The sequence below is a fragment of the Amblyomma americanum genome, chromosome 1 (assembly GCF_052857255.1).
Source record: "Amblyomma americanum isolate KBUSLIRL-KWMA chromosome 1, ASM5285725v1, whole genome shotgun sequence".
Taxonomy (NCBI): Eukaryota; Metazoa; Arthropoda; class Arachnida; order Ixodida; family Ixodidae; genus Amblyomma; species Amblyomma americanum.
Window position 1 is genome coordinate 106996697 of NC_135497.1, and position 12319 is coordinate 107009015.

The 12319-nt window shown below is 45.3% G+C and overlaps 1 protein-coding gene across 7 annotated transcripts in view; it reads left to right on the forward strand.

The window, feature by feature from the left end:
- Obsc (Obscurin) overlaps positions 1-12319 on the forward strand; it is a 153097-nt gene that overhangs the window by 126160 nt on the left and 14618 nt on the right. For all 7 annotated transcript variants that reach the window (XM_077646463.1, XM_077646467.1, XM_077646468.1 and 4 more), the window contains 12 exons: positions 1100-1306; positions 3138-3268; positions 3579-3735; positions 4400-4681; positions 5810-5915; positions 6004-6204; positions 8572-8710; positions 9634-9806; positions 9910-9936; positions 11573-11725; positions 11956-12001; positions 12123-12203. In XM_077646463.1, the coding sequence (XP_077502589.1) occupies positions 1100-1306; positions 3138-3268; positions 3579-3735; positions 4400-4681; positions 5810-5915; positions 6004-6204; positions 8572-8710; positions 9634-9806; positions 9910-9936; positions 11573-11725; positions 11956-12001; positions 12123-12203 (1703 nt within the window). The remainder of the gene's footprint in view (positions 1-1099; positions 1307-3137; positions 3269-3578; positions 3736-4399; positions 4682-5809; positions 5916-6003; positions 6205-8571; positions 8711-9633; positions 9807-9909; positions 9937-11572; positions 11726-11955; positions 12002-12122; positions 12204-12319) is intronic.

Here is a 12319-nt window from a genome sequence, read left to right on the forward strand (position 1 = left end):
TCATTGTCGGATTCCGCATTTCTTCTTCTTACCTAATTCTTACCCATATAAGCACTCGGTGGGAAAGCCTAATGGAGACGCGCGCTTAAACACGCGCCCTTTTCACCGTTGTCATCATAAGGCTAATTATTCGTTCTTGGCAGTCGCTATGAAAACACTAAAACAGATCCAACGGCAATGCTTTTTTTTGTTCTTTTCATGCCCTTTGTGTCCTGCAATTAATAACCACGAAACACAAATCAGCAGAAACCTTCAGCATCCAGGATTTCCCTTGATGCTACTGCATATCTTCTGTTTTCTTCATCTATTCCTATTTTTTGTTTTTTCATCCGGATAAATATTTAATCAGTATTCACAAACGGCAGTGCTGACGCCTGGCATGATACCGGTTTCACCGAAACACTACAACAAAGAATCTAATGCTTAATTGTGCCTGCAACATAGCTCCTTGCTCCAGAAGACCAATTTTAGCTGCGCAAATCAAGCCAAGTCACTTAAGGCTTCGAACCCGCCTCGATTGGACGTGCGATAGTGCATGAGTTGCTAAAGACTATTTTCTTACGTTTAATATTAATGTATAAATGTTAAAGTACGCGTTGTCCGCTATGTTAAACAGGCTTGCACAAAGCAGTGACACCCACATTTATATAAACACCCTAAACGACTTTCGCTGTTGTCTGCTTTCAATAGATACTGATGTCACATTTTCAGCTTTTTTTTTTGCCTGTGCAGCCATATCGTTCCTTCTCAATTTCATTCATTTTTCGTCGTTTGCATTGTTTTTTTTTTCTGTGGATGTGTTTGCAGTTCCGGCTTATATCGAAGTGCACTGTGTTGCATTGCAGTCTAGGTGTATACACCTTTGTCGCCAAAAGCCGCTTTTGTACGGCACCGGGACCAGTCAAGCTATTCGCATAATATGCGACAAATACATTTATCAAGAAATAAACTTTTTAAATGCGGACATTTCAACGCAGAGCTGCTGGCGTTTCAAACCCGCTTCGACGAATCAAACTCGAAAAAAATGGTGCACTTAGTGAGACATACGTTGATTTTCCGAGGCCACACGTGCGTTCTTAACGCAACTATCTTGCGACAGGTGTCAAGGACACGCAGCTAGATGTCCGGGGCCTCGAACCTTTCAAGGACTACCGCTTCCGTGTGCGTGTCGGCAACAAGCATGGACTCAGCGACCCCTCGCCCTACGTGACTGCTCACAGGAGCCGTCTTGGAGGATCTCCGCCCGTCCCCAAAGAATTCAAGCCGAAAGACTTCGATATTCCTCACCCTCCGCTAGATAAGCCAGGTAATGTTCTTTCCTTTTGTATGATTAACCCATATCACTCTTAGGATAATTAGCGGCTTCTCGCTCTCGTAGCGGAAAGGGTACTCAGAAATATTTTTTTTATTCTGTTTGTCTTGTGTCGAAATCATCACCCTTATTCCTTCCATGTTGCTCGATTAGTCAATGCATTGCTGTCTCGATGCTTCTAACAATCTTTTAACAAGAAGGTGGATTTTCGTTTGTAGTACTTTAGTTAATTCCTTCTAATCATGTTCGAGGATAGTCTACGGATAATTCTCGAATATGTAGCAGCAGTGTGATGTATACAAGGCGTATCTCACTGTGCAAACTTTTTTTTGTTGTTGTTGCTACTTTTGTCATGTTTTTTTTACTACACGCCGAAGGCCGAATTTCTACACTCTCTAAAAGAAGCAACTCCAGGTGATCAACAGGCTTGGTATTTGCTCCTTTGTCCAAATTTATATCGGCTGCTGTCAAAGCCACGAGATGCACTGCCTTTAGCAGTGTTTAAGTGAGCTGCACAGAGCGAACACCACTACTGGGTAAACGTGAAAGTCGCTATACGTACGTTTCTAGCCTTCATTCCCGGCGATAAAGTGCGAAGCGCTGCGGAGCCTTCGTCAGAGTTTTTCCTCCGGGTCTTCAGTAGCGACACATCAGGGGCCGTATTCTGTAAACTGTCTATTTTCCACTGCACATTTCGCGTCCATTTGGTCCTATGTCATTGGTCACTCAGATATATACCCGCTGCTTTCAAGCGCCTGTGGGAAGCTACCCGGCCATTGGATGGCATGGCGACTAGACTTCACGAGTGGCTGCATATCGCAGCCAATTTCATCCAGTGGTCAGGTCCGGTCACCTACAGTTCACAGGGCGCTGCGATGCACCTCAACATTGACTGCATATCGCAGCCAATGGCAACCAATGTCGCCATTGACAGAGCACCAAATGGACGCGAAATGAACAATGAAAAATGGACAGATTATATAATACGGCTCCAGTTCGCAGTTTTGTCCGCTCAGCATGACTGATGAATACACGCGTGATCAAGAGTACCTTGAATTGCAGTTTTCACGTTCCAAAGCTGCATTCACTGAGGTAAGGAGGGACACCGTATGGGGAGATTGTTTTTTTTTTTCATTCATGGTTCTTTAACATACACCGAAACCTTGAGTTTTGCTTGTTAAAATTCTTTAATGTGTTTTCACCCCAACACACTCCATCCCACCTCAAGGCATTAGAGAATTTTAGCATAGCGTATATCGTCTATCGCCACCACTTACAGCGGCCGCCCGCCGCCAATGAGCACGCGCAGGTGGAGCCGATGGGCCAAGTGCCGGTGCTCTGCACCATCTGCGCGTGCGCATTAACAGTTGGCGGCCGCGTAAGCGGTGACACCAGGCGGTATACCCTATGCTAAATGTCTCCATTATGCGGCAGCCGCGTTCTGGTAACACGTGCTATCTCGCAGTGAACATCCAAACGCCATAGCCGCTGAGCCACATTTGTCGGTTAATGTAGACTACCTGTTAGCTGACAGTATGCCTGTCTGCTCTTACATGGACGCGAGCTGACTATACACTGCACAGAATTCTGTCACCCGGTGTGGCCCGCAGTTCCATCATTCACGGAAATTTTCCGTGTGTTTATTTTTCAAGGATTTCCTTGCAGCAGTCTAATCAGGCTGCTGCCACCGATACTGTTTTAAATGTCCTGATGTTAATGTACTTGCGTTCCTCTTTTCAACACCCGGGTTTTTCTATATGTATCTATTTGTAAAAAAGGAGGGTAATCAAATATTTCGTCACCATGCTTTGCTCTTTTTCTCCAGGTGAGGCACCTGTATTCGTCCGCCATGAAGAGGACGTCATGTATGGAATACGTGGTCATCCTGTCAGCATTGAGTTTTGGGTGTATGGCAACCCGCAGCCCGATATCACCTGGACATTCAAGGGAACCAAGGTGAGTTTTTTTTTCTTCTTTTGGGCTGAACTGAACTCTGGCTTCAAAAAAATTTGTCTTTTCTTATTCCGGTCAGATATTTCGCGGATCAGTGTGCATTATCTAGAAGTCAATTTCCTGTGTCATAAGTGAATAAATGTTTTTGCTCAGCAGCACCGGTGATTAGGCATGCGACTAAAAGCTTCGTCTCATCGTATATTAGGTGTAATTTATCATAATGCGATACCCAAACAAACCCGCTCTTGTCGCTTACTAGACGTTGGCGTTTGTCTCAGCGTATGTCGATATGTGTGTTGTTCTGCTGTTCTAGGTGGAAATGGGAGGACGATACAACAGTATGCAGGACCGCAACGGCCAGGTTACGCTGTTTATCTCTCGCATGACAGAGGATAACGTCGGCGCTTACACCTGCACTGCAGTCAATGAGCACGGACAAGCCACAAAAACCATATACCTCGAACTCGCAGGTAAGAGCAAGCGCACCTGCGCTACCTCAGTTCGCGTCTATAAGCAGTACTGGTTGAACTATTCATTCGGAACGGTCAACCGCGCGGGCACTCCTCATAATCGAAGACTACAACCGCAATCCTTGGGAATGAAGTGGTTCTGCAAGAATTGTAGCGTGCAAATTTCATTCCGCGCTCTCTTTTTTTTTTCTGAGCAAATGCTCTTATGTGCAGATTTGTGCACCGACGTTAGCACATGCTCCCATATATACCACTGTAATTTACCTTAACACCGAGGGTGTCGAATGAAGCCAGGAAAATGATAAAGGGTCAGTTCATTTCTTGCCCAGTAAGAAAACTTGTAGGCTTTCTGACCCGCAAGAGGAGCTGCTCGGAATGTAATATTGGCAGCTGTAAGCTCCGCTCTTGCGAAAAAATTTTCCCGTTTCTAGTTACTGCACTAGCTTCCGTGTGCGGACACCATCTGCTTGAGGGATATGTATTCAGTCGCTGTTTCAAATCACATCTCATCAGAGCCCTTTCTGAAAAGTGAGTACATAATGTGTCTTTGTCTTGCGTTTCTGTAAGAACTTCATTCTTTCACAGTAACGCGTAAAAGACACATGCGAGTCACGCCTGACGCTCACATCTTGACAAGCATGAATCAACTTGACCTATATTACAGAGGAGCCAGTATTCACGAAACGACTGGAGCCAACAACTATTATGCTCCGTCGTGGTGGCGAGCTTCAGTGCCGCGTCATCGGTAAGCCTTACCCAAAGATAAAATGGTTCAAGGACTGGCAACCCATCTGCAACACCTCCCGCGTGAACATCATCTGGGAGGCGCCTGACGTCTGCACTCTGGCGCTGAACGGCTCCATAGCAGCCGATGCTGGCCTCTACTCTTGCTCCGCTTCCAACATTGCTGGCACGGCCTCCTGCTCGGCTATGCTGAGCATCGAAGGTAAGATGCCCACATTCATCGCGTGATGAAATCTAAAGTCTGACGAAAACTCGTCTGGTCGGGTAGAAGATTCATGTATGAAGAAAAAAGGAACGCCGACCAAAAGGTTGTTGTTTAAAACGAAGACGTTTCGGCTTCCATACAGAAGCCTTGATCACTTTTTTTTTCTTCATACATGAATTCATCGCGTGCGCGGTACTGCGAGAACCACGCGTTATGCGACTCGCCATCTGCGGCCGCAGTGATTAGCGATAGCTCTGCAGGAGGTGTAGCCTGACAACACCCTATAACAGGAGGAAAACATTATTTTTAAAAAGTAATTAGGCCATTTAAATAAAAGACCGAAACGAATGACCTCCACGTTTTTCGCCCGGCTGGCCCCTTGTCCTTCCAAGACTTCGGACTGCATTTATAGACGCCGCCCGCATTGCCCCTTCCTCGTTCCCGCAAAGTTTGAACGCCACACACACAGGGAGAGTACCGTTCCGGACAACCTTCTTTCTCGATTTCCAACTTACCGTCTTACCCCCAAGCGCAATATACTTTTGTCTTGCTGAATAAGAACAATAACAGACTGAGCGGTAATCATAACTGCAGTCACAGGGCAAGCATATCTGTTCTTTACATATCCACAACTGTGGAAGAAAGCATAACCTGTTCGGAACATTCGCAAGGCACAGAATCAAAGTGCAGAGTTCGGTCAGTCTAGACCAGCCATAAAAGCTCTGCAATAAACGAAAAGAAACAGCTGCTCTGGCGACACAATATTTAACATCAACTTCGGAGACAACACGGTGCCACAGATGAACAAGGTCAATGCATCAAAACGCTTCCTCTTATTGCTACAGCAACAATTTCCAAAGTCCCATTTGGATCAGTTGCATGTGTTCTGACCCACTGGGTCTCCAATCGTTGGCGGCCTATTAGCGAGTGCGCGCGTTGCTGAACTCTTTCGAAGAATATTTGTGTTTTTCCCATTTAATATGGCAAAAGCGTATTATTGTATCAGTGCGACTGACATTAAACGTGCTACGGCTATGGTGAAGCCTTGTCATGTATGCGTTGGGTGTCTTCCTAAAACTTCCTCGTGTTATTGAGGGAAAATGCAATCTTTTGATTTCTCTCCAGAATCCGAATCCGAGTTCGACTGGAGGACGTATCGCCAACCAAAGATTATCAGGCCTAAATCAACGCATCTCGAGGACTACTACAATCTTGGTGATGAACTTGGAAGGTATGCGACGGCTTATTTTGCTGTCATTGTTTGTGGACCCTCGCGATTTAATTTTAAGCTCAGTTAAAACTCATTTATTTTTTCACAGGGGTACACAAGGTGTAACGTATCATGCCGTGGAGCGTTCAACAGGCAGAAGTTTTGGCGCTAAAACCATGCACGGAAGAGGTCAATTCAAGGACTGGATGAAATCTGAGCTGGATATGATGAACCAGCTTTGCCACCCTCGACTTCTTCGGCTCTGGGACGCATTTGAAACAAAGAATTCCATGTCACTGATCACTGATTTGTATCCTTTGCGCTGCTCAGTTTATTTTAGACAATGCTATGTGAAGGAAACGTCATGAAGTGAGGTGCTAAACTTGTAGAAGTTTTATTGCTACTTTCTTTATTTGCTCTATTGGCGAGAAGGCTGCCGTGTATATTAGCCCCCGTCATGCGAAGCATGAAAGTTAAGCGTGCATTTTCGTTATTTATTGGAAATACTCATCACTCCTAAGCTTACGACAAGTTCAGATCGCAGGGAAAAAAGACACCAGGCTTTGCATAAACTCTTGTCGCCAGATTTTGTAGATGAACAGAGTTGCCTTCCTGTGTGCTTTTAGCGTTCAGCGGAATAGGCTATTCATATTTACTCTCATCCGAACAGCGAGTGGCATAGCTCTACGTTTTCCCAGAATACTAGATTACTTTATCTGCAAGGGCAAACTTTTTTGACCTTGGTATTTTTCCGGGCCTTCTTCTTCCTCGCTGCAAGTAACAAAACTTAGTGATAAAAACGTGGGCGAAACGAGACCTATGTAAAGACACACGGGCGCGCAAATCACGCATCCTCCCCGTCTTCATCGCGCAGTATTATTACTTCGCTACAATGAACCAACTAGCCCACCAAAAAAATCTCCTTCTACCTCACCCTCCTGTAAAGGATACACCGCCACTAAAACATACAGGTTGCGGTGAAGCTACCAGGCAGGTTTGATTGCAAAAGCTACGTGCTTGCTCCGAGCGTGATCGGCGTCCACGACGAAGGTCATATCACCGTGTTTATCAGTTGCCTTCTCATTCTAGTTCAGTGAGAAAGAACCGATAGACCTCTCCAGGCCCACGTCACCAACGCACGTAGAACGGCGTGGCAGGTGAAATACTCGGGCGTAGATAGCGGGGTCCAACAGCTGCGGCAGCTGCTATCCTCGCGAGAAGAAACGCAGTGGTATCAACTTCCCGGCTGGAAACCTGCTTAGCGGATGATAAAGCGCGCACTTAGACTACGCAAGGACGTCAGTGTTGTTCCATTAGAGGAATTTCCATTCGTGAAATGAGCGTTAAATTTGGCGAAAATGGAATTTTTAAGAGTTTCAGGGACTTTCAAGAGTAGAAATTGCCTCACTTTTTTTTACTTGATAAAGTTTTCAAGCTGTTGCCGGGAAAATGACCTGAAATAGGGAATGTTGAGTCTAACTGAGGGAGTTTTCGGCTACGACATTGAACAGCATTGCAAAGCGTGGGGAGAGACCAAAATGGGAATTAATACCTAACAGGGGAAGCCCCTTGACGTCACGTTGTTTACAAACAGTCCACCCGTACGGAGCATCCAGTGTCACTCTCTCTACCTTGCTTACGACTTCGCCAGCTTCAGGTTCACGCCAGTGTCTGTAGCTCAGTACAGTACTGAAGACGCTGCGAAATAGCCCGTTCTCTAATTAGGAAAGAGGGAACATATGTGGCTCAAATGCACCCACTATTCTAGCGGCTAAGATGCATTACTGATATTTTCAAGGCCGACATGAAGCGAAATAATCTTTATTGCCCTGAGTCGCAGGCGCGTTATAAAGGCCTTAAGGTCGCATGAACTTAGAACGCTTTTGCATCGTTAGGAAAGATTTACCCTAGTTCGCTGCCATTTTCCGCAATACGGAATTACCGAGGCGCATTTCATCTTTCATTGGTGAAGCCACTATTTTCAGCTCACTTCACAAGTCGAAAATAGGCACCGACGCCTGCGTCTACCAGACCGCTTAGCATCGAAATTGCCAGCCTAATGGAAAGCAGTAACAGACGCGCATTTGTAAGAGCGTCTTTTATAAGATGCTAACAGCGGCACGTTATTCGAAATCTCGTAAGTTTAATAATAATAATAATAATTGGTTTTGGGGGAAAGTAAATGGCGCAGTATCTGTCTCATATATTGAAGGACACCTGAACCGTGCCGTAAGGGAAGGGATAAATGAGGGAGTGAAAGAATAAAGGAAGAAAGAGGTGCAGTAGTGGAGGGCTCCGGAATAATTTCGACCACCTGGGGATCTTTAACGTGCACTGACATCGCACAGCACACGGGCGCCTTACCGTTTTGCCTCTATAAAAACGCAGCCGCCGCGGTCAGGTTCGAACCCGGGAACTCCGGATCAGTAGCCGAGTGTCCTAACCACTGAGCCACCGCGGCGGGTAAGTTTAAGATCGGGAGTTTTAGGCGGGTAATGTTCAGACTGCCCCTAGTTATTACAGCATATGTGGGGCTGCAGCTACAATTCTTCCTGCTTTGCACCCAACCTGAAATACAATTATCTCAATTCACTTTCCTCCTTTCTACAATCCCGCACGCAAATTCATTGTTTACTCGTGTGTTTAGCATAGACTTTCCCTTGACATTGGTTTACAGCTGCGGTGGTGGCCCGCTTTTGGACAGCATCATTAGCCAAGACAGGGTGTCGGAACATCAAATCGCAAACTACATAAAGCAGATCCTGGAAGGCCTGAACTATATGCATGCCCAAAACATTGCACACCTTGGTCTCACTGTAAGTAGCCCCATTTTTATTAGCACGTGCTGTAAGACCGGCATAACCTTATGAAAGGGAGTTTTTAATGTTCGTAGTGCAGAATAGAGGAATGCCGCTGTTTCTGAACGCGCAACCAGCGTGAACATGTCCCATGCGCATCTGTCGGCCGCACATGGCGCTGTTGCCGTGCCCAAGCGAGTAAAGCTTAAACCCATGCAGTTTTTAGAGCGAGAGCTCTACTTATGGCGTTACAACTTCCCATTTCGATGTAGATGAGACAGTGACCTTCAATGCCTCACAAGGTCAAACCGAACTTAACTGCGTTGTAGTGTGGCCCCAGCTATGGTAGTAAGACCACGTGATGACTATAACCATTAGGTACCTGACCTTGACCCTTGGCCTTGACATTTGATTTGAGCCATTGGAGACCATGCTTAAGAGAGCTTTCGCTAGTGTAAATAGGTTCAAGCCACGTTGAACCCCGGACACTTTTCTTGTATTACATTAGAATCCGCGAAGTGACCAGTTTCCTTGGTTTTTTGGCAGCATCGCAGTGCGAGTACTATTGCGATTTAAGGATGTCTTGTTTCCGTGGCCCATGGAAAGTGTCCAGTTGAAATTTTGACGCTCAGCAAAATTCATTACGCTTGTTTGCTGTCATCTAATCCGTAACATGTGTTTAAGCATCACAGTGCTTACTTTGTCAAATGTAACTCTAAATAAAACAGAGTATTCAGGTCTTACATTTTACTGAGCGCCAGTTTTTCTCGCATTTCATTTGTGATGCAACTTCCTGGCAAGAGCCTTAAGAAATAAATTATAAGTTCTTAGCGCTGCAGGAAACCTCAGGTGGCCATTTCCTGCTTTTATTGGCGTGCCGTGAATTATTAATGAATACGGTGCTTGGTAGTAAGCTTGCATTCTCATTTTTTGCATTTTAGCTCGGCGATGCTCTCGTCGCTCGCGAGAACAGCGACGACATCAAGATTGGCGACTTTTCGCTCTCCACGAGGCTTCCAAGAGGAAAAGTAGTCATTCAAGAATACGGACATCCCGAGTTCGTAGCTCCTGAGATAGCCAACAAGAAGCCAGCCAGCCTTGCTTCTGATATGTGGTATGCTATCGTCCCCAATATAAACACTGTGAAATATTTATGCGCCATCGTTTCCTGCTCGCGTTTGCCCAACACCGTTTGTTTGTTTGTTTTTCGTTTCCAGGAGCGTTGGAGTCATCTCATACATTCTGTGAGTACCAGCAAGTTCTATTCAGTGCCTCCCTGTAGGCGTGCCCTGTTTAAAAGACCGTGAATATGAATGTCCCCATTTGATGTACTGATAAAAAGGCAAAACAAAGCACTGTTTGCAAGTTAGCCAGTCCTATTCCTTGGCTTACAGTGCAGAATACTCAAAAAAAGGTATGGTTTGATAACAAAGATATCATGTCCAAAGTGCTGGCGCAGCAGCAGAGGCAGCCAAACAACTTCCATGCTAGTTAAAAGGGGCACCAATACAACGCCGTTCAATTTTTATTCCTAACAGTAATCTATTCTAGCGCTATTTCTGTTTATGTCCTTGTTTGTCTGGCAGCAAAAAAAAACGCATTTATTGCTGAGAAAACTGCATTTAACAATTTTCCTGCCATATGATTCGAACTCAAGATGTCCACACCGAAACGGACTCCGTGGTCATTGTTTTGAAGGGGATAGCGATGTTGCCCAGCCTCCGAGATCTGCGGTTAGAAAACTCTGTCGACGCACCGCAGTTTACTTGCGCAATCTTTCAGTTATGGTGACTTGTGTAGTTCTCGTAAGAACGCGGTAATCTATCGATTCAAGACACGTTCTTTTTATCCTCGGTGTCCCTTTAAATATCGGCTCAAAGACAACCCAATTCGGCTTTCTGGTGAATAATTCGCCAAGGCTGCTTTCCCAGACGGTTTTGTTATGTGCACAAAACAATAGAGGCTAACCAACCCTCAAACATCAAAGCGTCGGAGCAATGTTTCATTGCACACTGCGTTGATTAGTTTGGTTTAGTTTATGGGGGTTTAACGTCCCAAAGCGACTCAGGCTATGAGAGACGCCGTAGTGAAGAGCTCCGGTAATTTCGACCACCTGGGGTTCTTTAACGTGCACTGACATCGCACAGTACACGAGCCTCAAGAATTTCGCCTCCATCGAAATTCGACTGACGCGCCGCGGCCGGGATCAAACCCGCGTCTTTCGGGCCAGCAGCCGAGCGCCGTAACCACTCATCCACCGCGGCGGCTGAAACACTGCGTTGAATATGGCGGCAGCCAAACTTGCCGTAAATAAGATGAGCATTAATAGATGCTGCTTGCGAACTCTCACGGAGCGCAGACGTTTGCGTTATGAGCAGTGCAGACTGTTGGGCTTTTTTGGTTTAGCCTTTTGTCTGTGTGCTCTTACACCCGTCTGAATTTTGCTTAGTTTTCAGAGATGCTTGCATTAAGATTTCATGCTGTTAATATATGACATAGATGCAGGGTGTGTTTATTCTCAACCTGCCAAAAGCTTTAGCCGAAGTAAACTGAATTATGAATTCTGTGGCGCCCTTAGCCATCACAAGGGACGTCTACTCCCTACGCAGGTCATTGTGTGTAGCCATTTTACATAACATGGCTCTAGCTGTTGAAGTCTGTCATTTAAGCCGCCTGCGCATTGTTATTGTATCTCTATAGACCTGCGTAAGGTCGCATTATTGTTTTGTCGTCATGCTCATGTCTCAGTAAACTGCAAAGCAACCTTTCTCTTCCTCAAGGGTGAACATTATGATGAATTCATTAAAAATGCCACACATGACAGAGTCCTGGAAAGCGGTTTGATTTTCAGATCTTGATATTTTTTGCCTTTTATTCCAGGCTGAGCGGAATTTCGCCATTCCTTGGACTCAACGACCGAGAAACTCTGAGGAATGTTCAGGATGGCAAAATTAACTTCCTACACGATGGCTTTGCTAAGGTTTCTGACGAGGCACGCGACTTCATTTCCAAGTTGTTAGTATTTGAACCAAGGTATGTTTAGTACAACATTTCTGGCTCTGTTTTTATCAGAAACATCAACGCAGGAGTGCCATTAACTCAGACAATCCAGGACACTGAACTTCGGTGTCTTGTCTTGTGATTTCAGAAAGCTGTGTTAGACTATCGATTCGTCGTGCATATGCTATGAGGTTCTGTTAGTGGCGTTAGTGCAATAAGTATATCCCAAGAAAAGCATTTCATTTTTCTTTATTTTATTGCAGTGAAAGAATGGACGTGAAGACAGCCCTTGAGCACCCATGGCTTAAGGTGGGTGCATGTGTATGCGCAAATTGTCACTGACATTCTCAAACCTTAAGGAGATAGAGAAGAACTAGCATAAGCATATTAAGACATCTGGTGGTTAACTTAACAATTGTCATTTTCACAGATAACGGAGCGTCCAGACAGGGGTGAGGGCCTGTCCAACATTGACAGGCTGAAAGAGTACCAGAGGCACTGGAGAAATTGGGTGAGCTGCGCTTTCTGGTGTACAGTTGAGATATTTCTTGATGTGTGTGGTGACGCTGAGTTACAAAATAATGCCTAATTAAAAATGTGCCTAATGATTTATGTCTATGTTTCGCG